The sequence below is a fragment of the Otolemur garnettii genome, unplaced genomic scaffold, assembly GCF_000181295.1.
Source record: "Otolemur garnettii isolate 467f Iridium unplaced genomic scaffold, OtoGar3 scaffold00186, whole genome shotgun sequence".
NCBI classification, from domain to species: domain Eukaryota; kingdom Metazoa; phylum Chordata; class Mammalia; order Primates; family Galagidae; genus Otolemur; species Otolemur garnettii.
In genome coordinates this window covers 3,005,621-3,028,691 of record NW_003852581.1, presented here as the reverse complement: position 1 = coordinate 3,028,691, position 23,071 = coordinate 3,005,621, and the positions used below count along the sequence as shown (strand labels likewise).

Genomic DNA, 23,071 nt, shown 5'->3' with positions numbered 1-23,071 from the left:
TTAACCAGTTTGATGGAAGTGTTTTGGATTGTGTGTGAAAACCCCACACTGTACCCCAGAAGTGCATTAATGTACATAGTTACCATTCAATAAAAAAAAGAGAAGAAGAGTCAGAAATCGTCTCAGAATGTGTCCTACTTCATTATAGAAAGGAATCAGAACACATTTGGGCAAAAAAGGATGAGTTCCACTTCCCCTTCTATTAAGGTAAGAAAACTTAAGTCAGGTTAAGGCCCTTTTAATATCTTCAGATATTTTTCATGAGATCAGAGCCAACTAGATAGGTCTTGGATTATGAAAATAACTATGAATATCCATGGACATACCCGAAGCTTTTCAAATTTAGTGGACAAGGGTCTCCTCTCTGTGTGTGGTCTAGTATTGTCTGCCCTAAACTTTTCTCTCTTTACTTCAGGTACCTTTTATCCCATTTGCATGCCACAACTATCCCAACTATCCTAGGTTCCTAACTAGTCTTACTTCCAACAAAAAGAATATGCATTTTAGTTAAAATTTAGATTTATAAAAGGACAGCTAAGATTTTCAATCTTTCACCTCCACTGGGGGGAAAATACTTCTTTGTTTGCTGGATGTATGCAGGGGAAAATATGACACAGGTTTTCTAGTCCTCCCATACCATCCTCTAGCCCACAACCCCACCTTTGTTCTTGTTGGGTTGCATCCTATACCTTCAAAGCCAGATCACTGAGAATTCTGAGACTTTCACATATATGTAAACAATGTTTAGTGAACAAGAATGTCAAAAAATTATTGGTACAATAATTTGGCTGTTCACCAAGATAGCATTAATGACTTCTAATAATTCATTAAGGCTATGATTAGAATAATCCATCTTTCATTAGTTATTGGTTATTTGAAATTTCATTTGCCTCAAAGAGCAAAGAATTTGAACTTTTTTTACAATATCCTAGTTCCAAAAGAATGTGATCCATGGACAAATATGCCACTGACTTCTCTCAAGAAAATTTGCCACCATCTTTATCATGACATCCATTTAATCAATAGTCAGAGGGCATGATACACAGATGAAATGGCCTTCTTGTGTGCTATAGAAAACATAATTCTTTTTTTTAGAAAAAGGAGATATCAAGGCTTTGATGATATTAAGTTAAAAAAATTCCATTGAGACTTGTTAACATTTCAGAAGGTAGAACCAATCAGACAGAGGAGCACTCAAGAAGCCATGGAAATTAAAAGGTAATGTATTTGTATGGCCTTAGATTTTTTCACATTGCTTTTCCCTTCCTGGAAGTTATCTTATGTACTCAGTCTATTTCCCTGACGTTTTGTCAGACACACTGGACCAGGGGCATCTTGAATTTTATCTTCTTAATAAAAGATTTGCAGCAGAGTCTATTAGTGAATGATCATATTTTTCATTTTGTTGAAACTAAATTTTTATAGGGTTTGACCTAATCATGAATTATAATTAAAATTAACCATTGAATCATTACCTTACTTATTTTTAACAATAGTTTAAATGTATACAACCACATGACATGATTTTGGACTTTTTCTTAGAAAGTTTTTTTTTTTTAAGAAAAACTTTTTTTAAAGAAAATATTCTATGAAACATAAAATGCTATTAAATACTATGAAATATAAAATAGCTATTAAAGAAGAGTGATATTAAATTCCATTTTTGAGAATTTGACTGAATTTATACATATAAATAATGGAAGCCATAATATTTATTATATTTTTTATGTTGGGAATTTAAAATTATATAAATTTATGTAGCTTTAGTGTTTTAGTATTTTTTATAGTATTTTTTTGGTTTATTTTCTCTTCTTCTCTTTCTTTCCTTTTTTTTTCTAAATATTAGTCTTTAAGAGTGATACAATAGTTTTGAAGACAGGTCAGGGAATAAATCTTTTTGTCAGTGGCTCAATGTTCTCAAGTCAGGAAGTACAGTTCTTTTGTTGTTGTTCTTTTTGGATATCTTATCTGATGATTACTTCATGTTGAGAGCTCTTTAGAGTACAGAATTCTTGTTAGCTGTCAAAAGCCCTCCCTTTTATAATCAAAGTTTAGTGGAATAATTACTGTCTTCCAAGTCAAGAGATTTTGCTTTCAAACCCAGTTCTGCAATACACTAGCTGTATGGTTGTGGGAAAGTCATCTGAACTCATTGAATCCCAGTGTCCATTTTTTAAGAGGAAGACATCTGAAGTCTTTTCTAGGACTAGTATTCAGTAATTAGAAATACTGTACTGTTTGTTCTTGTTTTCTTATGAATCAAACTCTTTTAACTTAAGCAGAAGGGAACAGCTGCTAAAAATACATGATTAGCAACAATTATGAGTTGCATTTTGTTTGTTTTGAATGTTTTTTCAATTGAAAGCACTTAGAAATTAAGATAATATTCTAGAAAATAGATACTTTAATTTAATTTTTTTTTTTTTTTTTTTTGAGACAGAGCCTCAAGCTGTCACCCTGGGTAGAGCACTATGGCATCACAGCTCACAGCAAACTCCAACTCCTGGTCTCAAGCAATTCTCCTGCCTCAGCCTCCCAAGTAGCTGGGACTACAGGTGCCCACCACAATGCCCAGCTATTTTTTGGTTGCATCCGTCATTGTTGTTTGATGGATCTGGGCTGGATTTGAACCTGCCAGCTCAGGTGTATGTGGCTGGCACCTTAGCCGGTTGAGCCATAGGCACCAAACCCAAAATTATTTTTTCAAAGTAAATGTAAAGCATTAAAAATCTCTAGGTAAAATCCAGTGTATATTATAAACATCTGCACAGTATTAAAGAATTTTTCTATGGTATAAGGCAAGCTTAGGTTTTGCAAATTTTAGAAACTGAAGAGACAGAGAGAGTGTGCACAGAACAAGCAAATAGAACTAGAAAGAAATATTAAGTTATTATACATGCTAATAAAAAAAGATTGGTTTTCTACTAGGAATTTCATAGGGTCAATCATATTATAACTTTAATTTAATTACTATATCTCATATTCAGTCATTGTTTTAAGATTTTTCCTTTTTTTCTGAAAGTTAAACTCTGTATTTTTAAAACCAGTTTAAGAATAGACTAAAAAGAATGGAAATCTGATGAATGAATTTGCTTCACTTATTAATTTGTTCTTGTGACTATAACATCCCTGATATTTTCAATTGAAATATCCTTTATGTACCATCTCATAAAGGTTAACATTTTAAAATATTTCAGTCTCAGTGTATACTTCAAATAGTGTAATCAAATGGTCTTATTATTTGGTAAGATGGAGGACCAGATTAGTGACAGTGGCAAATAGCTATCAAAAAGTAAATACCACAGTATTTATCTTTTATTTTTAAAAATCCAAAATAAAGAGCATACATACAAATTGTGGTATATGTATACCATGGAATACTATGCAGCCATAAAAAGAGGGGAGACTTTACATTTATTATGTTTAACTGGATGGAACTGTAACATATTTTTCTTTGCAAAGTATGTCAAAAATGTAAAAACTAGTATCCCATATACACAATACTATTATTAAACTAATATAGAAACACTTACTCATTCTTATGAATTGTAAAACACAAAGATAGTTCAGAAAGAAATATGGGAGAGGAGGGAGAGAGGAGGAGACGGGGAGAGTGAATGAAGGGAGAGTATTTGGCAGGATCTCACCTAATGTACACAATGCAAGGATACATTTCAAAACAACTAAAATTATATTATAAAATCTTACCATAAAAAGAAGTAAGTGATGTGATGATTATATTAATTAGTTTGATTTTAGCATTCCACATTGTATATCTAATCATAACATTGTACCCCATAAATGTATACAGTTATTATTTAATAAAAATTAAGCTAAAAATATTCCATAGAATCAAAATGGCACCACAATTTTGACTCTACTATGTATAAGCAACAGTTGTTTTTCCCTCTAATAGTTTTAGGGAGCCTATAGCAAACCAAGACATTTTTAGTGGAATGAAAGTAAATTTATAATAGTATCTGTTATATTTTTATTGAGGATATTAAATATATTTCCATATTATTTTTTAAAATAGCCATATCATTGTTATTTTATTCATCTGAAACTATGCCCTTTCATTTCTGTGGCCCAAAGATGTATCAGTAACAGTAAGAAAAATATTAAAAAGAATTTTAAAACTCAGATTGTTTTTATACATCAAACAATGGTAAAGCCCAGAAATAAATTTTAGTCTTTCAACCAGCATTATTCAACCTAAAGAATAAACGTATTTTATTTAATAAATTTTAGAATTGAATCTTTTTGGAACTATTTTTAGTTCTTGCTGGTACTGTATGCAATTCTGGTCAACTGTATCAGATTGGTAGCTCTGAAAGTTCCCTGTTATTTATTACCTCCAAATTGGCAATGAAGTGGTGCCTTGCACTTGCATATGTAAAATAAAGTTTCCTTCAGTGATTCAGTTAATTATTTCCCAAAAGAACAGACAAAATACAGATTTTTATTTGGCAATATGTATCCCTTTAATTTTAATTTTCAAAAACAAAAAATACTTCACTTGGGAGTTTCTTATCCAACACCACACCAACTGTGTCTTCTTTGATTTTACAAATCTTCACAAGGAATTAAAATCTCACATAGACTTAACATGTTGCTTATTCCAGTGATTTTTGTCTCGGTCTTGCAACCCTAAAACTCATTTTTTAATCTAGGAATAAATATCACTCACAAAAAATAAAGTCTTTTGCATTACTTGAGGTTGTTAGAAGGACCTTAAATTTTTCTTGATTTGAACCTAAATTGGCAATTTTGCCCACTTGTAATCAAAGCCATTAAAAATATTAGAATCCAAAATCAGCATATCATGTGTAAATGATTCTTGCAACCAGTTCATATGTTATTTTCTTCTGTGAATTTTTGTTTTCACTTTTGCTTATACATATTTGTATTAGGAAGATTTAATCTTTTGTATTTTTTAAGTAATACACTGGCTATGTATCACAGTTAGCATTTGTCTCAATTTCTTCTTAAACGAAAGGAGTACAAGCAAATCATAAAATTATATTAATGATTGGGTGGCTCCTATGACTTGGTTGGTAGGGCACCGGCCCCACATATGAAGGGTGGCAGGTTTAAACCCGGCCCGAAAAAACTGCAAAAAAAAAAAAATAGCTGGGCTTTGTGGAGGGGTGCCTGTAGTCTCAGCTACTCAGGAGGCTGGGATAATCACTTAAGTCCAGGAGCTGAAGGTTGCTGTGAGCTGTGACGCTAGAGCACTTTACTAAGGATGACATAGTGAGACTCTGTCTCAAAAAAAAAAAAAATCTATTAATGATTGGCACTTTGGCTCGTGTTACAGTTTTTTTTTTTTTTTTGGTCAAATCATAACTATGTACATTAATGCAATCATGGGGTAAAGTGAGCTGGTTTTATATACAATTTGAAACATTTTCACCAAACTGGTTAACATAGCCTTCATGGCATTCTCTTAGTTATTGTGTTAAGACATTTATATTCTATATTTAGAAGATTCACATGTACCCTTGTAAGATGGACCATAGGTGTGGTCCCACTAATCACCCTCCCTCTATCCATTCTTCTCCCTTCCCTCCCCTCCCTCTCCCCCTTCCCCATATTCTTGGGCTATAATTGGGTTATAGCTTTCATATGAAAGCTATAAGTTAGTTTCATAGTAGGACTGAGTACATTGGATACTTTTTCTTCCATTCTTGAGATATTTTGCTAAGAAGAATATGTTTCAGCTCCATCCATGTAAACACAAAGGAGGTAAAGGGTAAAGTCTCCATGTTTCTTCAAGACTGCATAATATTCCATGGTATACATATACCACAATTTATTGATCCATTCGTGGGTCACTGGGCACTTGGGCTTCTTCCATGATTTAGCAATTATGAATTGGGCTGCAATAAACATTCTGGTACAAATATCTTTGTTGTAATGTGATTTTTGGTCTTCTGGATATATACCTAGTAGAGGAACTTTAGGATGAAATGGTAGGTCTATTTTTAGTTCTCTAAGCATTCTCCAAGCATCTTTCCAAAATGGATGTATTAGTGTACATTCCCACCAGCAGTGTAGAAGTGTTCCCTTTTCTCCACATCCACGCCAGCATCTCTGGTTTTGGGACTTTGTATTGTGGGTTAATCTTACTGGAGTTAAATGATATCTCAAAGTAGTTTTGATTTGCATTTCTCTGATGATTAATGATGATTAGCATTTTTTCATATGTCTGTAGGCCATGCACCTGTCTTCTTCAGAGAAGTTTCTCTTCAAGTTGCTTGCCCACCCTGAGATGGGATCACTTGTTCTTTTCTTGCTAATACACTTGAGTTCTCTGTGGATTCTGGTTATTAAACCTTTGTCAGAGACATAACTTGCAAATATTTTCTCCCATTCTGAGGGCTGTCTGCTTTCTTTTCTTGTTTTGTTCTTGGCTGTGCAGAAGCTTTTTAGTTTCAAGTCTCAGTCATGTATTTTTGATGTTCTTCAATTGCCTGAGCAGTTCTCCTCATAAAATTTTCGCCCAGGCCCAAACCTTCAAGTGTTTTCCCTACACTTTCTTCTAGTGTTTTTATAGTTTCAAGTCTTAAGTTTAAATATTTAATCAAGTGAAAGTCTATCTTAGTTAATGGTGAAAGGTGTAGGTCCAGTTTCAATCTTCTGCAGGTCAACAGCCAGTTCACCCATCACCATTTGTTAAACAGGGAATCTTTTCCCCACTCAATGTTTTTAATTGGCTTGTCAAAGATTATATAAAGGTAAGTAGCTGGGTTGATCTTTTGGTTCTCTATTCGGTTCCACGCATCTACCTCTCTGTTTTTGTGCCAGTACCATGCTGTTTTGATCATTATCAAGTTATAGTATAGTCTCAGGTCTAGTAGCATGATTCCTCCTGCTTTGTTTTTATTTATGAGTAACGTCTTGGCTATTAGTGTTTCTTTCTGATTCCATATAAAATGAAGTATTATTTTTTAGAGATCTTTACAGTATGACGGGGGGCTTTAATAGGGATTGCATTAAAATTATATATTGCTTTGGGGAATATGGACATTTTAACAATGTTGGTTGTTCCCAGCCATGAGCATGGTATATTTTTCCATTTGTTAACATTTTCAGCTATTTATTTTCTTAGAGTTTCATAGTTCTCTTTATAGAGATCTTTCACATCCTTTGTTAGGTAAACTCCCAAATATTTCATCTTCCTAGGCACTACTGTGAATGGAATAGAGTCCTTGACTGTTTTTCAGCTTGGCTGCTGTTAGTGTATATGAAGGCTACTGATTTATGAGTGTTGATTTTGTAACCTGAGATGCTTCTGTATTCCTTGATCACTTCTAAGTGTTTAGGAGTAGAAACCCTGGTATCTTTCAGATATACAATCATATCATCTACAAAGAGTGAAAGTTTAATCTCTTCTGACCCTATATGGATACCCTTGATTGCTGTTTCTTCTCTGATTGTGATGGCTAAAACTTCCAGCACAATGTTAAAGAGCAATGGAGACAATGGGCAACCTTGCCTGGTTCCTGATCTGAGTGGAAGTGATTTCAACTTAACTCCATTCAATACAATATCAGGTACAGATTTGCTGCAGATGGATTTTATCAGTTTAAGAAATGTTCCTTCTATACACATTTTCTTAAGTGTTCTGATCATGAAAGGATGCTGGATATTATCAAAAGCTTTTTCTGCAATGATTTAGAGAGTCATATGGTATTTGTTTTTTTTATTTGTTTATGTGATGAATTATATTTATAGATTAATGTATATTGAACCAGCCTTGAGACCCTGGGATAAAACTCACTTACAAATGGTTATAATTTGTTTGATGTGTAGCTGGATTCTGTTTGCTAGTATCTTGTGGCATATGTTTGCATCAATATTCATTAATAATATCGGTCTATTATTTTGTTTTCTTGTAGGGACTTTTCCTGGTTTGGGTTTCAAGGTGATGTTTGCTTCATAGGATATGTTGGGTAGTATTCCATCTTTTTCTATATTTTCTAAAAGGTTGAGTAATATAGGGACTAGTTCCACTTTAAAGGTTTGGTAGAATTTTGACGTGGAGCCATCTGGTCCTGGGCTTTTCTTTTTAGGGAGATTTTGTATAGTTGATGCTATTTCAGAACTTGATATAGACCTGTTCAACATTTCCACTTCATTTGGCTAAGTCTTCGAAGGTGGCATGCTTCCAAGTATTGGTCGATTTTCTTCAGATTTTCATATTTCTGAGAATAAAATTTCTTGTAATATTCATGAAGGATTTTTTGAATTTCTGAGTGGTCCGTTGTTATTTCATCTTTACCATTTCTGATTGATGAAATTAGAGATTTTACTCTTTTTTTCCTGGTTAGGTCAGCCGAAGGTTCATCTATTTTATTAACCTTTTCAAAAAACCGATTTATTGATCTGTTGCACAATTCTTTGGTTTTCAATTTCATTTAATTCTGCTATAATTTTGGTTATTTCTTTTCTTCTGCTGGATTTGGGATTGGAATGCCCTTCCTTTTCCAGTTGCTTGAGATGTCCCATTAAGTTGTTAACTTCCTCTCTTTCCATTCTCTTGAGAAAGTGCTATGAATTTCCCTCTCTTACTGCCATAGCGGTATCCCAGAGGTTCTGATAATTCATGTCCTCATTATTTTTTTGTTCCAAAGTTTGGTAATTTCCTTCTTAATCTTGCCTCTGACCCATCTATCATTTAGTTTAAGATTATTTAGCTTCCACATTTTTGTATGAGTCTGCAGATTCCTGTTGTTACTGAGATCAACTTTTATTCCATCATGGTTCGAGAAGATGCAAGGAATAATTTCTATTCTTTTAAATTTGCTGAGGTTAGATTTGTGACCTAAGATGTGATAAATTTTGGGGTATCTTCTGTGGGCTGATGAGAAAAATGTGTATTCTGTTTTGTTAGCATAAAATGTACTGTAGATGTCTGTTAAATTCAAATGATGGATGGCTAAGTTTTAATCTAAAATTTCTTTGCTCAACTTCTTATTGGAGGTTCTATCCAACACTGACAAAGGAGTGTTGAAATCTCAGACTATGATGGAGCTGGAAGAAATCAAGTTGCTCATGCCTGTTAGAGTGTCTCTTATAAATTGTGGTGCATTCCAGTTGGGTACATAGATATTAAAAATTGAAATCTCATATTGAGTATTATCATTAACAAATATAAAGTGACCTTCCTTATTCTTGCTTTTTTTTTTTTTTTTTTTTTTTTTTTTTTGGTTTAAAGCCTATTGTATCTGCAAATAAATTTGCATCACCTGCTTTTTTCTGCTTTCCATTTACCTGGAATATAGATGACCATTCCTTCACCCTGAGTCTATATTTATCTTTTAATGTAAGATGGGATTCCTGTATGCAACAGATATCTGGCCTGAGTTTTTGTATACAGTCAGCCAACCTGTGCCTCTTCAGGGGATAATTTAAGCCATTCACATTAATTGAGAATATTGATAAGCCTGGTTAAATTTTGGGCATCAATTTGCTTGTAAGTCCAGTAGACATTTTTAATCCTTTCCCACTGTGGAATTTGGAATTTGATCAAAAGTTTCTGAGTATGTTTACTTTTGTGGTGGAGGATTGCGCAGGTCATTATGGAGGATAGGTCTGAGAATATCCTGGAGAGCTGATTTAGTTATGGCAAATTTCTTCAACATGTGAATATCATTAAAGTATTTAATTTCTCCGTCATAGATTAAACACAGTTTAGCTGGATACAGGATCCTGGGTTGAAATTTGTTTTATTTTAGGAGATTAAAATTCAGTAACCACCCTCTTCTAGCCTGAAAGGTTTCAGCAGAGTGATCGGCAGTTATTCTAATATTCTTCCCCTTGTAGGTTATGGTTTTCTTATGTCTGGCTGCTTTTAGAATTTTCTCTTTCTTATTAACTTTAGTGAAGTTAATTATGATGTGCCTGGGGGATGTCTTATTCGGTCCAAGCCATGCTGGGTATCTGAAACTGTCTGCTATCTAAATTTCAAAATTTCTTGGCATATCTAGAAAATTCTCTTTCATAATTTTGTGAAGAAGAGCCTCTGTGTTTTGTGAAGCAATTTTGTCTCCTTCAGGGATTCTTATAAAGTGAATATTAGTTTTTTTTTTGAATTATCCAAGAATTCTCTGAGAGAGTGATCCATTTTTGCTTGCCATTTCTCTTTTTCTCTGAGCTCTTGAATGGGTTCAGAACCTTTGTCTTCAATGTCACAGATCCTTTATTTTGCCTGCTCCATTCTGTTAGTGAGAGATCCTACCATATTTTTCAGATCTTTGAGGGCTGCAAGCTCTTGCCTCAATGTGTCAAAATATTTGATCATTTTATCTTAGAAATCATTGAATTCTTGAGACATGTTTTGAATAATTCCTTGAAATTCTGATTCCCTCCTTTCCTGCATTCTGTTGGTCTTATTTGCTATCCAAACTCTGAACTTGATTTCTGACAACTCAGCTATGTGTTTATGGATGGTATCTTCAGTTACATTTGCCATAGCCTTCCTTGGTGGGGCTGATCTACTCTGGTTATTCATGTTACTGGAGTTCTTTTGCTGATTCTGCCTCATGTTTAATTTACATTGTTTGGCTAGATCAGCATGTAAGGAGAAGTTGGGTTGGGGGTTCCAGGAGTAGTGATTAACTAGCTCTTTGCCCAAAGGCTGGAACTGGTGTCTGTACCTTTTTTTCCTAGAGCTTTGCTGAGGACCCATACAGTGCTATGGCCTTAGAAACTGGGGTCTTTGTTAGTTTGGTGGGGTTAAGTTGCTATGTCTTGTTTTTAGCTGGTCTCTGTTCTACCCTAGTAAATCAGTTACTCTGGGTTGAAGTCTCACCTGTGGAGAAATACCATCAATTAAGTCACCCTGACAACTAGATAGCAGGGGTCTGCTGGCAGTTCAGGTATGACTGGCTCCAGTGCTCTGTGAGGTCAGAAAGATCCAACACAGCAAATAAATTAGTCTGAGAAGGTTGATGCCTCCTTCCCCACCTTCCAACTCTGTCACAACTAGTCACTGGTAACCCCACAGAGCTGTGACCCAGATCCCCCCAGTTAGAAGATGCCTCAGGAGTTTACACCTGCCTGAGTTAGAGGAAGATCTATGTCTCCTCAGCTGGGTTGATATTCTCAGCCACTATCTGGCAGGGGTATTTGAGTCCTGACAACCTTGGGTGTTTAATTTAGGCTGGGGCAGTTGACTCAGTTCCAGCCCTGTCCCTAATTGACATTGCTTGCAGAACCACAGAACTTCACAGAGTTTGTTTCTGTCCCACTATCAGATGCTATTTGAGGTGACAGAAACCATGAGTCAGCTCTAGGCAGCAGCAAGCAATTAGAGCTCTCCCTGAGCTGTCAGTTCCAGCCTTTGCCTGCTTGCTTTTGTCTCAAATATAATCCTCTGAGGGCTGGGTGCATCTTAGGCTCAGTACAGCTGTCCTCTGGGTCAGCTCCACCCTGGGAGTGTGCCTGGCTCTGTGCACAGATATTGTAGTCCTTGCACTCCTTTTACTCATGTCCCAGAACTGTCCACCAGTGGCTGCCACTGGAGAAGATGCCTGGCTTCCTCTGGTTGCCCACAGAGACAAGGTGTGTCTGTCTGGGATAGCCCCAGGGGCGTGAGCCTTATTGTTCCTATTGCTGCTGCTTTTCTGCACCTGGTGGCACTGTCATCACTCCTGTATGGTTTCCTCTCAGCTGACCATTCTCTCCTTATTCCCATGCCATAGAATCAGCATGGCCGAGCAAGGGCCCTTCCCCTGTCCACACCTCTCAAGAAATTGCCCAGTTTTATGCCTGGCAGGAGAGTGCCATGGCACCCTAGAAGAGGTAAGAGGTCCAGGTTTTAGAGGGTCTCTCCTGTGGGATGGAATGGGAGGATGTTTGAACTCTGCTCACTTGTTTGTATGAAGGTTACTGTGAGCCCTCCACATGGGGGAGGGGACTCCCATCAGCTTCTTGATGGATTTAATACCTTTGTTTGTATCTTTGGGGTCGTAGCTCACCGCAGTAGGGTTGATGTGCATTCTTCAACCTTCTCTCTTGGCTCATCTCCAAACCATTGGCTTACTTGATAAACCTCTGTCTTTTAACTCTCCTTCTGGACGGGAGCCTCTGTGGAAAGCTGGCTGCAGTCTGCCATCTTACCTCTGCCTCCTTGTGTTACATTTTTTAATGTAAAAGAAGTTGTCAATTTAGTAAATAATCCAGAAATTGTTTTCTGGAAGATTTTATTAAAATAGAAATACTAAGTGCACAATTATAGTATGCCTACACAAAGAAGTAAAGATAAAAAAAAAATTGCTTTTTGTCCTTTTCAGCTAAGAACTATACTTGTAATTAATGCATTCAATTCTCTAACAAGTTCTTATTGAATGTGTTTGAATATTCCAGTGTTATATATTCTTAGATATTATGCATATAAGCAATGCTTCATGCCATGTGACCCTACTCTCATATCTCACAAACTTTTTTTGTATATAGAACATTTAAGTAAGTGAGATGATGATTAAGAGAATTACATCTTTCCCTCTTTTTCACCTTAGTCACTCTCTTACTGTCATAGTTAAATATGTGGCAAAGAACTTCAGTTTTTTCATTGCTCATGTGGGTATAATCACCAGTTAAGCTAAATGTATTGAGGTAGCACCATCCTTCTTTATTCCTGAAGGAGATTGGACAGGAAAAAGTCTTGGAATAGTCATTTAATAATGATAGGAAGCTCATGTTGGCTCTACACTCTGATATCAAACTTAGATAACTTGCAAAAACTATGTTAAAAAGTATTTGTTTCTCCACAGTACCTGTGGTTCAAAGGAGTAGGGCACTGGCTCCATATACCAGAGGTGGCGGGTTCAAACCCGGTCCTGGCAAAAAAGTGAAAACAAAAAAAAAGAAAAGAAAATAATTATTTCTTTATTACATGGGGACAATTCCTGTTCAAATTCCTTGGACAATATGAAGTTTAAATATGTAAACTAGTCAAGGCATCTGCAGAGCTCTAAATATCTGGGGGAAGGGATACTATGCATACAAGTACCTGGATAAACATAGATTTCTTTTTTTGTTTAAAGAAATATATTATAACATCTTAGAACAGTACAGTCCAATAAAACGTTGTGCAATAATGGAAGTGGTCTATATTTTCACTGTCCCACACAGTAGCTGCTAGCCACATGGAGCTATTGAGAACTTTAAATGCAGCTAGTGTGACTAGGAATTAATTGTCAAATTTTATTTAATTTTAATTAAGTAAAATTTAAATGTAAATACTCCTTTGGGGATAATCACTGTCGTGTAGAACACAGCAGTTGTACAAGGCAGAAAAGTGATAGGGACATTATTTATTATCTGGTACATATATTTCATTGTTACCTTGAGAATTAAAAGAAACATATTTTTAATATTACTTCCAGTTTGCATAAAATAATCAAAAGAGTGCATGTGCTGAACATGGATTTTTTTTTTTTTTTTTTTTTTTTTTTTTTTTTTTTTGCCAGGGATGAGTTTGAACCCGCCACCTCAGGCATATGGGGCTGGCACCTTACTCTTCTGAACCACAGGGGCCACCCTGAACATGGATTTTTTTAATTCACATAAATTTGCCTTAACTTGATTCAGAAAACAAAGACCAATTAAAAATTCAGGCAAACACATAAGACTGGATACTAAATCTATTATCAGGCAATGCACACACATAAATATATAAATTTAAAAATTAAATCTAGCTTATCTTTTTTCCTAGCTGTATTATACTTATAAATTAGATAACCAAGTCTGAAACTCAAGAACTTCAGAATATTTACATGTTTTTATACTATATTATATATGTTAGTTTCCCTTTATAACCTCTATTAATACCTTATAATTTTCCTTTACAGTTCTGATTAAGAATGTACTTATTGTCTTAATTAACTTAAACTGTGAGCATCAATACCATCATTAAATACCTAGACATAGATTTTTCTCTAATTTTAGCTAGAATTTAATTTACATTAAATTAGTAAAATATCTTTACTCACTACGATGTCTCCAGTGTCTGGGAGAATACTCTGATCATATTAGCCACTCAATATTGGGATGCCAAGAATTAAGAGAACAGTATTAAGTACCATAGGTTTTGTGAGGTATAATTTAGAAATTTTTTCCTCTCATAAATGAGTAATTCTAGATTTGAACCTTCCTAAAAGCCTTTTGGAATATCATTACAAAAATAAAATTGTCATTAATAACTGAATTTATTTAGATAAAATTATAGTAGTGTATACTATATTTATTCATATTCAATATTGTCATGAAATTGTTTTTCTTAAAATACACAATATACAAAATAATGCACAAATTTCATAGTGCTAATTTTCACACTGCAAATAAGTATAACATGAGTCAAAGAAAAGCAAGATCATTTGTTGGTATATGTGAATGAAGCAGAATTGAATGCTCATTTTAATTGTATGAGTGAAAAATAAGATAACTAAAACACATTAGTTTAGCTCATATGAAAAATTTTTAATAACATTGGAGAAAATTAATGGTTTAAATTTGGGGGAGAAAATCCACCTTAAATTTAATAATAAACATTTAATTCTTCTATGAAGGTCTATTATGATTCTGCATTTGAATAAAAGTGTATGTGAATCTCAGTGGAAAAAAATTACAAAAGTTTGTAGAAATATTTTCAAATAATTTATAAGAAAAAGATAGATGTATTTGGATATTGTCCAAGATTATATACAGGCAATTATAAAATGAGTAAATTTGAAAAAGATAATATCATGTGGAATATATTTATAAATTGACCATATATTCTAGCAGTCCAAGAAAATTGTTTACAAGTTTCTAATTTTTAGGATCTTGTTTTTAGACATTGGTATGGCAAACGTGTAATTTCATATGTTATCCTGTTTTTTTATGACACAGCATTTAAATGAGAGATCAGTAACTGATGATTCTCTCCACATCAGCAACATTTACCTTAAAAAATGTATTAGGAAATTAAGTTTTCAGAAGTGTATATGTGTGTATTGTGTGTATATATATTCTCATAAATAATTCATGAAGTTAAAATCTTATGGTTCCCTCTGGTCTTTTCTTTACACCCTTCAGTACCATTTTATCTTATTCATGTTTGTCAAAAGGCTGCAAGTAATACTGAATGGGATTCCTCTTGAGAGACAGTTGACAGTACTTCTCATTTAGCTATCAAGATCACTATTTACCTGTGCAGATTTCATCTTTTTGTAGTTCAGAATGGGTACTGTTTATTAAATGTTTCCATACTGTGACTCCATGGGCATGAAGAGAAAACAGGTGCTATCCAGGGCTGTATTTTTCAATTTGACATTTTGACATGTGAGATTCAATTCCTTGCACTTGCACATTAAATAAAATAAAAGTTAATAAAATAATGTGTTTTTATCATAAAGATAATTTCATTTTGATCATACATTCCTACAGGAAAAAATGGAAATTTTGTATATTTTGCACAAGTTTATATTTTTACCAGATTTGGTATATTTTTTTCTATTTGCCAAAGATGTTTCTTAGATGTAATATTTATTCTATTATCCTACATAAATATTTTATATTTCTGCTTACTTTTTGTGGTGAGGAAACATCTCAGACAACTGAAATCTATAGTAAAAATGTTTTAATTCATTTGGAGTAGTATTCCCGAGTAATTCACTCATAGCTTCATTTATTCTGTGAAATTTATTGGTAATTCTGTTTAAATTTTACACACTTCTTCTTGCAAACTTTAAATAGTTTACACAAATACCATAATTACTGTAAAATGCAATGGCCTAAACCTCCCCTCACCCCAGCCCCTAAATAATTCTTCTAGTACTATTCTCTAATTTTAAAAATACGTAGAGATGTTAAGCAACTTGAATGTTGTCATAATATTAGTCGTAGGCAGAGTTGAGACTTATCTATTTCTGAACTGTTAATTTGACTTCAAGAAAGTTTTCTCATTACATAAATTAACATAATTTAAATTATATTCACAATTTATCTTAACACAAATGTATTAATTTATGTTTCCAGAAGTTAAATTATATTTCATTCCATGTTTTCCAAGGTCAAAACATTTTTGGGCTAGATGTCATTGAATCACCAGAAGGAGACAAGATGCCACAACTTATTGTTCAAAAATAATTAGATAGGGAAGAAAAGGATACCTTTGTGATGCAAGTAAAGGTTGAAGATGGTGGGTTTCCTCAGAGATCCAGTACTGCTAATTTGCAAGTAAGTGTTGCTGATACAAACGACAACCACCTGGTTTTTAAGGAGAAGGAGATTGAAGTCAATATACCAGAAAATGCTCCTGTAGGTACTTCAGTGACACAGCTCAATGCCACAGATGCCGACATAGGTGAAAATGCCAAGATTTACTTCTCTTTCAGCAATCTAGTGTCCAACATTGCCAAGAGACTATTTCACCTCAACACCACCACTGAATTTATCACAGTCAAAGAACCACTGGATAGGGAAGAATCACCAAACCACAAGTTATTGGTTTTAGCAAGTGATGGGGGATCAATGCCAGCCAGAGCAATGGTGCTGGTTCTTGTAACAGATATCAATGACAATGTACCATTAATTGACGTAAGCTACATCATCAATCCAATGAATGGCACTGTAGTTCTTTCAGAAAATGCTCCACTCAACACCAAAGTTGCTCTCATAACTGTGACAGATAAAGATGCTGACAATAATGGTAGGGTGTCATGTTTCACAGATCATGAAGTGCCTTTCAGATTAAGGCCAGTGTTCAGTAATCAGTTCCTACTGGAGACTGCTGCATTTCTTGACTTTGAGTCCACAAAGGAATATGCCATTAAATTACTGGCTGCAGATGCTGGCAAACCTCCTTTGACTCAGTCATCCATGCTTTTCATGAAAGTGAAGGATGAAAACGACAATGCTCCAGTTTTCACTCAGTCTTTTATAGTCTTTCTGTTCCTGAGAATAACTCTCCTGGCACCCAGTTGACAAAAATAAGTGCAACACATGCAGATAGCAGGCATAATGCTGAGATCAATTATCTGCTAAGAACTGATGCTGCACCTGAATTCAACCTGAATCATCATTCAGGCATTCTGACTGCAGTGAAGATACTAGATAGAGAAAAACAGGAAAAGTATTTCTTGACAGTTCTGGCAAAAGATAATGGGGTGCCACCTTTAATGGCCAATGCCACAGTCTTTGGCCAGTCTCTGACAGTTCTCGATTAGAATGACAACAATACAATTTTCACACACAGTGAATACAACTTTTATGTCTCAGAAAATCTTCCAAGACATGGAACAGTAGGACTAATCACTGTAACTGGCCCTGATTATGGAGACAATTCTGCAGTCACTCTGTCCATTTTAGACATGAATGATGATTTCAATATTGATCCAGAGACTGGTGTCATATGACCTAATATTTCATTTGATAGAGAAATGCAAGAATCTTATATTTTCTATATAAAGGCTGAGGATGGTGGTAAGGTATCACATTCTTCAACTGCCAAAGTAACCATAAATGTGGTTGACATAAATGACAACAAACCAGTTTTTGTTGTTCCTCCTTCCAACTGCTCCTATGAATTGGTTTTACCATCCACTAATCCAGGCACATTGGTCTTCAAGGTAGTTGCTCTTGACAATGACACTGGCATGAATGCAGTGCTGTAGGAAACACAAAAGGTCTGTTTGTAATTGACCAAGCAACAGGCAACATCACACTGACGAGAAATGTGTTGTAACAGACCTTGGTTTACACAGACTGATAGTCAAAGTTAAGGATTTAGGACAACCTGATTCTCTCTTCAGTGTTGTAATTATCAATCTGTTTGTGAATGAGTCAGTGACCAATGCTACACTGATTCATGAACTGATACATAAAAACATCAAAACACCATTGACCCAAAATATTGAGATAGCTGGAGCATCCTTACCAACTAATGATCATGTTTGCCATTGTTGCTGGCACTATAACTGTCATGCTAGTTATCTTCATTACTGCTATAGTAAGATGTCACCAGACACCACACATTAAGGTTGCTCAGAAAAATAAACAGAATTCTGAATGGATTATACCAAACCCAGAAAACAGGCAGTTGATAATGGTGAAGAAAAAGAAGAAGAAGCATGCCCCTAAGAACCTGCCATTTAACTTTGTTACTATTGAAGAAACTAAGGGAGATGATGCTGGCAATAATGGAAACAGTGTCACACTAGACCTTCCCATTGAGCTGGAAGAGCAAACCATGGGCAAATACAACTGGGGTACCACATCTATTACTTTTAAGACTGAAAGCCCTGTTTTGGCCCAGCACTACAAATCTGCCTCTCCACAGCCTACCTTCCAGATCCAGCCTGAAACTCCCCAGAATTTGAAGCACCATATCATCCAGGAATTGCCTGTGGGTAACACCTTTGTTACCTGTGATTCCATCTCAAAGTGTTCCTCCGGCAGTTCTGATCCCTATAGCATTTCTGAGTGCAACTACCCAGTGACAACTTTCAAGACTCCTCTGTCTGTACACACCAGACTGGTAGGTAATCCAAGTTTCTAACTAAAATTTCTAACTTTATTTTTTAAAATTATTTTCAAGTGATGTCAAACTTTACAGAGTCTGTTGGCTTCAAAGAGGGATCAAAACAATCATATTCCCTGGAAGTATCCAAATAGATACATCAGTTAAGTGTGATAGAAAATCAGAGTAAAAGTTGTAGGAAAATTGGGTGCAGAATGATGGTTATAATAAGCATAGTTTTGTATGTGGATGGTAGAGTGAAACTTCTTGCTGAAGAATATGCTGGAAAAACTCCAAGACAAATGTTCATAGCATTATCCTCAGTACCTTTGTGTATGTGAGGATCAGAACAATTTGAGATAGATAAATAACAGTAAAGCTATTTAGAATTTCATAAGCAAATCTTAATTTTAATTATGTTGAGAATCCTAGTTTCACTTGGGAAAATATGTGGCTGCCCAAGGTAATTAAATGGCTCCAAGATATCATCTCCAACACCCATACTCAGCACGCTTTCCCATCTCCACAAAGAAATCTGTTATTTTCAGATTAGGAACTCAAAAATTATTTTGGTGTGTCAAACTTATATTCACACAATGTAACAATAATGGGATTAGAAAAATAAAGCAATGCTCATTCTCATCTTCAAATGAGAGAATTTAATATCTACTAGATTTTTTAGAAAACCATTTAAATATTTGCATATTTATGTGAGATATTTTGAGCCCTTCAGAAATCATTCTTAAAAAATGATGACTTTTGGAAAATGGAATAGATTATGTTAAGACATAAGGAATATGTGAAGAATAAATTAAAACCCACTAAATTTATGAAATGAAGAGTTTATACAGAGCTTTTAATCTGTATTCCATGGAAAAATTAAATTCACTAAAATACATTTAGAAATTCATAAATAACTTAAATGGTTTTAGTATGCTTATGTCCTTAATAAAGTAAAGCCATGGAATTTATCTACACTTTGTCCACTCAAAGTGATGCCACATTGTTGACTTTATTATAACGTTAGGTATCTATGTAACTGTTCAAAAGGTCTTAATTTCAGTTTTAGTGAATAAGGTCTTTTGAAACCTATCAGGCTTAATAAAACAATAGCAATGTGAAAATTAAAATATATTATCTTTCACAAGAGTTACAGATATTAAAGAATAAGCCAGGTTAAAGATAAAAATGCAAATAAGTTACCATAATTTTGGAAATGGGTTTCAGGAATGAAAGTCATTTAAGAATTCGTACAGTTGGGTGGCACCTGTGGCTCAGTGGGCACAGTGCTGGCCCCATATGCAGAGAGTGGTAGATTCAAATTCAGCCCTGGCCAAACTACAACAAAAGAATTGCCGGGTGTTGTGGCAGGTGCCTGTAGTCCCAGGTACTGGGGAGGATAAGACAAGGGAATTGCCTAAGCCCAGGAGTTGGACGTTTCTGTGAGCTGTGTGACTCCACAGTACTCTACTGTGGATGATAAAGTGAAACTCTGTCTCTTGGTAGAATATGAACGTTTTAACAGAATAACTAAGAAAATGACATGAAGGCTATGTTAACCAGTTTGATGGAAATGTTTCAAATTATATGTGAAAACACCACACTGTACCCCCAAATTGCATCAATGTACATAGTTAGGTTCAATTAAAAAAAAAAAGGAACTTTTTTTTTTCCAAAAAAAAAAAAAAAAGAATGCATACAGTTAAATAAGATAACTCACCAACCTCTATCTCTCTGAATTACACATTGAAAGCAAAGTAATAATTTAGTTGTGGGTGTAGGTTTTTTTTAACAGAAGTCCACAATTAAATGCTATTGCAAAAGGTAAAATATAATTTCAGTCACTGTGTAGAGGTTTTGTTAGGCTTTAAATTACTGTATGCTGCAGTGGTTATTTCTACAGTTCAGATGAGTTCCACATTTCTCTGTTGGTGGACCTTTGATGAGCAACAAATATAACAGATCATAAGGTGCATTTTTATTCATATTTAACCATTCAAAAGGACTCTCATTTTCTCATTCTTATAGCTATTCTGCTTATTGGAAACATTTCTTAACAGAAAAGTATCTTTTATGTATAGCACTTTATGTGTGCTGCATATAGTAATAAAACTTTTTCCTTGACTTAATTTGCAACTGTCTTTAAAAAGTACACAAAGGGTGGGGTATGTGAATTATATTTATAGATCAACATTTTTAAAAGACTGGCTTATGAACTTAGCTAATAGTGAAAGTTCTGGCTTTATTTTTGAAAGCACTGAGGTATTTTATGAACTAGAATAATTTTGCTTGAGTATATGAACATATAGTTAGCAAGACATGAATGAAAGGGAAAGATTGAAGTATTTTCCAAATATCCTAATGTTCTGTTTTGTTTTTATAGTTTTTAATTCTTAAAAAGTCAATAAAATGAATAACTTTTTCTGATGATGACATTTTATATTGGATAGGGAGGAAACTTTTTTTAAACATCAGACATATGGCTTCATGACTAAGGCAAAATCTGAAAAGTAAATGCTAATGAGAATGAGTTATTTATTGTCATTTGGCTTTAACAACTAAAAGAAGTATCTTTGAATCATGAGCTGTCAATGATTTTTTCAACTTATTACACATTATAAAAAAAATTATATACTTCATGCCATTGATGCATAGTTGTTTCATATCCATTAATAAATATCTTCCAGACATGAACTAGTGAATTTAGGTAGACTAATATGGCACTAAAAATAATTTGAATCTTTATATTTTGTGCCAGATTTGTGATACTTTTACACTTTCTACACCAACTTCAATTTGTAATTAATACCAGGAGATTCATTTTATATTATTGCAAAATGTTAATAAGTGAGTACTGAAAAAATTATGTATTTAAAAATTCACATATCGTAGGTGTCTTCTTTTTAAAGAAATATCCTATAAAAATAGGGAAAATGATAATCCAATGCAATAAAAATTCATTGTTCCTTGAGGCAATAATTAGAGTGGAATAAAATATTGCTGTTAGCAGAAGGCAGAAACATTCAAATTTATTTTAAACATAATGAGAAACACATTTCCAAAGGAAGACGTAGGGTGATATTTACATTTATTTTGTTACTAATCTGAATAGAAACATGAAAATGGACAAATAAAATTGTTCTAGTAAGCTATAAGATATAAAAGGCTGTATCCACAATGTCATGTTTTAAAAAGGGAATCAAATACTTTCTATAGATTACTTTTTCTTAACTCTTATGTTCTAAAAAAAATTTTAGATACATGTATTAATTAGGAATTCTTCTATTTCATGAAGCCATTACTAATGGGAACATGATGTTCCTCCTTGGCATAAATTTCTATATGTATTGTGGAAGGCATTTTTGTATATATTATACTAGAGAAGAAAAACACAAAATTCAAGAAGAGGAGTCTGCATACTACTCTTTATTAGCACTATTCAGAGGAAGCCAATAGCATTTGGTTCATTTGAAAATAGTAAATATGAATAACTATTTTAGAATCAGTTTTAATAATTGTCATACAAGAGAGATAAACTGTCAAAATCAACTCTTGCTTAACATAGCTCCCCCATTAATAGATTATAAAGAATATGCGTTTGAAAAATAGAGAGGAGAATAAAAAGAAAGCATCATTTTTCTGGGGTCTTCTATATGTCTCTCACTTAAGATATGTATTTGAGGTACATCATATTACCCAAACAAATAAACAAACAAACAGCTGTACAAATTTCTGTGATTTGAGTTGTACTAGTCTTACAATTTTGTAAATGAGCTGAAAGGAATGGTGAAAAGTTTGGGTAGTTATAATTCTTGGATAGAATCATGCTATAGATATGATACATGTATTAAAAATGATAATAGCACTCTGGAATAGGATTGCGATTCACTACCATTACATTTGATAACTTTGATTCTGTATATATATGTTTTGGTAATGTTAATGTTAACAATGTAATACTCTTGGCAAATAAAACTACAATACAGCCATCTCATTTTGATAACATGCTATTTTTCTTGTGCTAGACTGATTCCAGGACATGGAATATAGAAATATTTAGTGAGATATAACATTGTAGGAAAAACATAATTCCATTCCCCTTTTAAATAATTTCAATGATTTGTGATTTCAAATTTGGTTAATATTATTAATTTTGTAATTTAGATTTGCCATTACAATAGCAAGCAAAACAAAAACCACATTAGAAATGATGTCCTAGTTAAGCTTGTGCTTTCTTTAGCTGTAATCTGGCCACAGACAGCTAAAATTAGGGAAGAAACAGCGTAGTGTAATAGCAGAGTTGTATCATGCTCTTCTTCTATTTTCTTGCTCTGACTTTGAATAAACTGTGATGTGATATAATGCTGCCTTGGTGTACACACTGATGATTAATATTTCAATCATGAAACATGGAATTATCTGCCTTGTCTGATAACTGAAGAGTTTGACCATTTCCTGGAGTTTGGAAGTGCAGCTAAACTATCTAAGCTACACTCTGAAAGGTATCCAGAGCAAAAAATTAGTTTAAGAACCCCTAAAACAAAGAAAAAAAAAAAAAAA

The 23,071-nt window shown here is 34.0% G+C and overlaps 1 protein-coding gene across 1 annotated transcript in view; it reads left to right on the top strand.

The window, feature by feature from the left end:
- PCDH11X (protocadherin 11 X-linked) overlaps positions 1–22,581 on the top strand; it is a 26,746-nt gene extending 4,165 nt beyond the window's left edge. The window contains 6 exon segments of the mRNA XM_023507534.1: positions 16,064–16,933; positions 16,936–17,661; positions 17,664–17,717; positions 17,720–17,945; positions 17,947–18,529; positions 22,537–22,581. Coding sequence (XP_023363302.1) covers positions 16,064–16,933; positions 16,936–17,661; positions 17,664–17,717; positions 17,720–17,945; positions 17,947–18,529; positions 22,537–22,581 — 2,504 coding nt within the window.
- The last annotated feature ends 490 nt before the right edge of the window (positions 22,582–23,071 follow it).